This window comes from Sinocyclocheilus grahami, unplaced genomic scaffold (genome assembly GCF_001515645.1).
Source record: "Sinocyclocheilus grahami isolate Dianchi unplaced genomic scaffold, SAMN03320097.WGS_v1.1 scaffold1497.1, whole genome shotgun sequence".
Classification (NCBI taxonomy): domain Eukaryota; kingdom Metazoa; phylum Chordata; class Actinopteri; order Cypriniformes; family Cyprinidae; genus Sinocyclocheilus; species Sinocyclocheilus grahami.
In genome coordinates this window covers 1-1,954 of record NW_015506676.1, presented here as the reverse complement: position 1 = coordinate 1,954, position 1,954 = coordinate 1, and the positions used below count along the sequence as shown (strand labels likewise).

The 1,954-nt window shown below is 40.8% G+C and overlaps 1 protein-coding gene across 1 annotated transcript in view; it reads right to left on the bottom strand.

Annotated features, from left to right (window-relative positions):
- LOC107570720 (zinc finger protein GLIS3-like) overlaps positions 1–1,003 on the bottom strand; it is a 24,293-nt gene extending 23,290 nt beyond the window's left edge. Inside the window, exon 1 of the mRNA XM_016256981.1 lies at positions 839–1,003. Within this exon, the coding sequence (XP_016112467.1) occupies positions 839–1,003 (165 nt within the window). The remainder of the gene's footprint in view (positions 1–838) is intronic.
- Between the last annotated feature and the right edge of the window lie 951 nt (positions 1,004–1,954).

Below are 1,954 nucleotides of genomic sequence, written 5' to 3'. Positions count from 1 at the left end.
GATGGACGGATGGATGGATGGATGGATGGATGGATGGACGGACAGATAAATATACGGATAAATGGATACAAAATTACAGATAGATAGTCAGGTAGACAGAAATAAATATAGGATAGACAGATGGAGAAAATAGACAGATATATAGATGGATGGATGGATAGATGATAGTTTGGTAGATACTTGGATAGACTAATAGCTTAGATAAATGGATGGATAGATAGTCAGATATATTTGGATAGATAGTCAGACAGATAAATGGATAGCAGGGTAGACAGATGGATAGTCATAATCGGATAGATGGATAAACAGATGGAGAAATAGGCCGACAGATAGATAGTCAGATAGACAGATAATGGATGGGCAGGCAGGCGGGCGGATGGATGGATGAGATTGTTAGTTGGGTAGATAGATGGATAGACATATAATCAGATGGATGGATGATAGATAGATGAATTCAGAGCTTGTTTCTTATCTTGTCTGTCTCTTGTTGCTACAGGCAGAAGACGACTGATCTGAGACCGTTTAACTTGGACCTGAAGCCCCTGAGCTCTCTGACAAGAGTCATTAAAGTCAGAAGTATAACTACAGCTGCCCTAATTACCAGTGACTCATTAAGAAGCTAAACTACACCTTAACCATCCCAGCTGTCCTCTGCCTCACAAACACCAGCCAAAGAAAAGAGCCGATCAATAAGCATTCAGATCAGGCCTGCTGGGAAAACAGACGGCCGCGCGGTGCCAGACGTCCAGCCGTGTCCAGGCGCGTCTGTGCACTCGAGGACCTTTCACATGGACTTTATTTAATAAAGCTCAGAGCCCTGTTGGCTGCTCAGAGAGACCGAGCCCTGAATAGATGGCAACATGGCTCCAATGTGCCGCTCAAAGTCACAAGCGTGGCAGCACGCCATGCGCCGTCGCTTAATAGCAGCGAGTGCCAGCAGTCGAGTGAACGTTCCTCGGCATGCCAGAGCTTTAGCATCACCCAGACAACTACAACGTTTCATTATCATTTATTTAAGGTTAGGAAACGCCGGAGATTAATGTGTCTCGACAGGGTTCGTTATATGAAGTGATCAATTATTGCATTTGCTTGTACAATAAAGCAGAACATAAGGCCTTTATGTTCTTATGTGGGTTTTAAAGTGAAAGGTCGCTCAAAATCATAAAGTTAACAAAGGCAACTGGAAGTTGGAGGATGAGGGATCAACTCACTGTACTTTAGCTGTGACGGGTGTTTGAAGCTCTATTGTTTGAGATCAAATCAATTAAACGGTTAAAAGCTCTGATCCCATTTCTTAAGAGAGAGATTAGAGAGTAGTTTCCCTCCTTACAGCTGTTCAAAAACGTCAATATTCTTAGCAGATCTGATCGTGATGATGATTGTATTAAGCGACTAAGAAAACAACAGAGTTTCAGCTTTGGCATCAATCCAGCATGTACTAATCAGATTAGCACAAACACTGCCAGAGGCATCAAGCACAACAAGTACTGTGTGCTACCATGGTATCATAATAATATACTATTATACCCAATGATGACCATATTCATTTGTGCAACACAAACTGCTTAGCATGCAAAAAAATATGGCAATACTGTGCACTTTTTATTAGCGTACACACTCATAGATTGCAAGGGTGTTTGGATGGGTTTGTCGTGTTAATATGTGGTTGGCGGGTGTTTTCTGCTAGTCTCATATGAAAAGAGTTGTGCACTTGTGGGATTTTTTTCACCCGTTTCGTCATCCAGCAGATGAAAATCATTATTGAAATCTATATGAATTATACGTTTTTATTGATAGATAGATAGATAGATAGATAGATAGATAGATGGATATATACTCAGATAGATGGATGGATAGATAGACGTATTGACAGGTACTCAGATGGATGGATTGATATTTGGATAGATAAATAGATAGATAGACAGACATATACTCAGATAGATGGATGGATAGA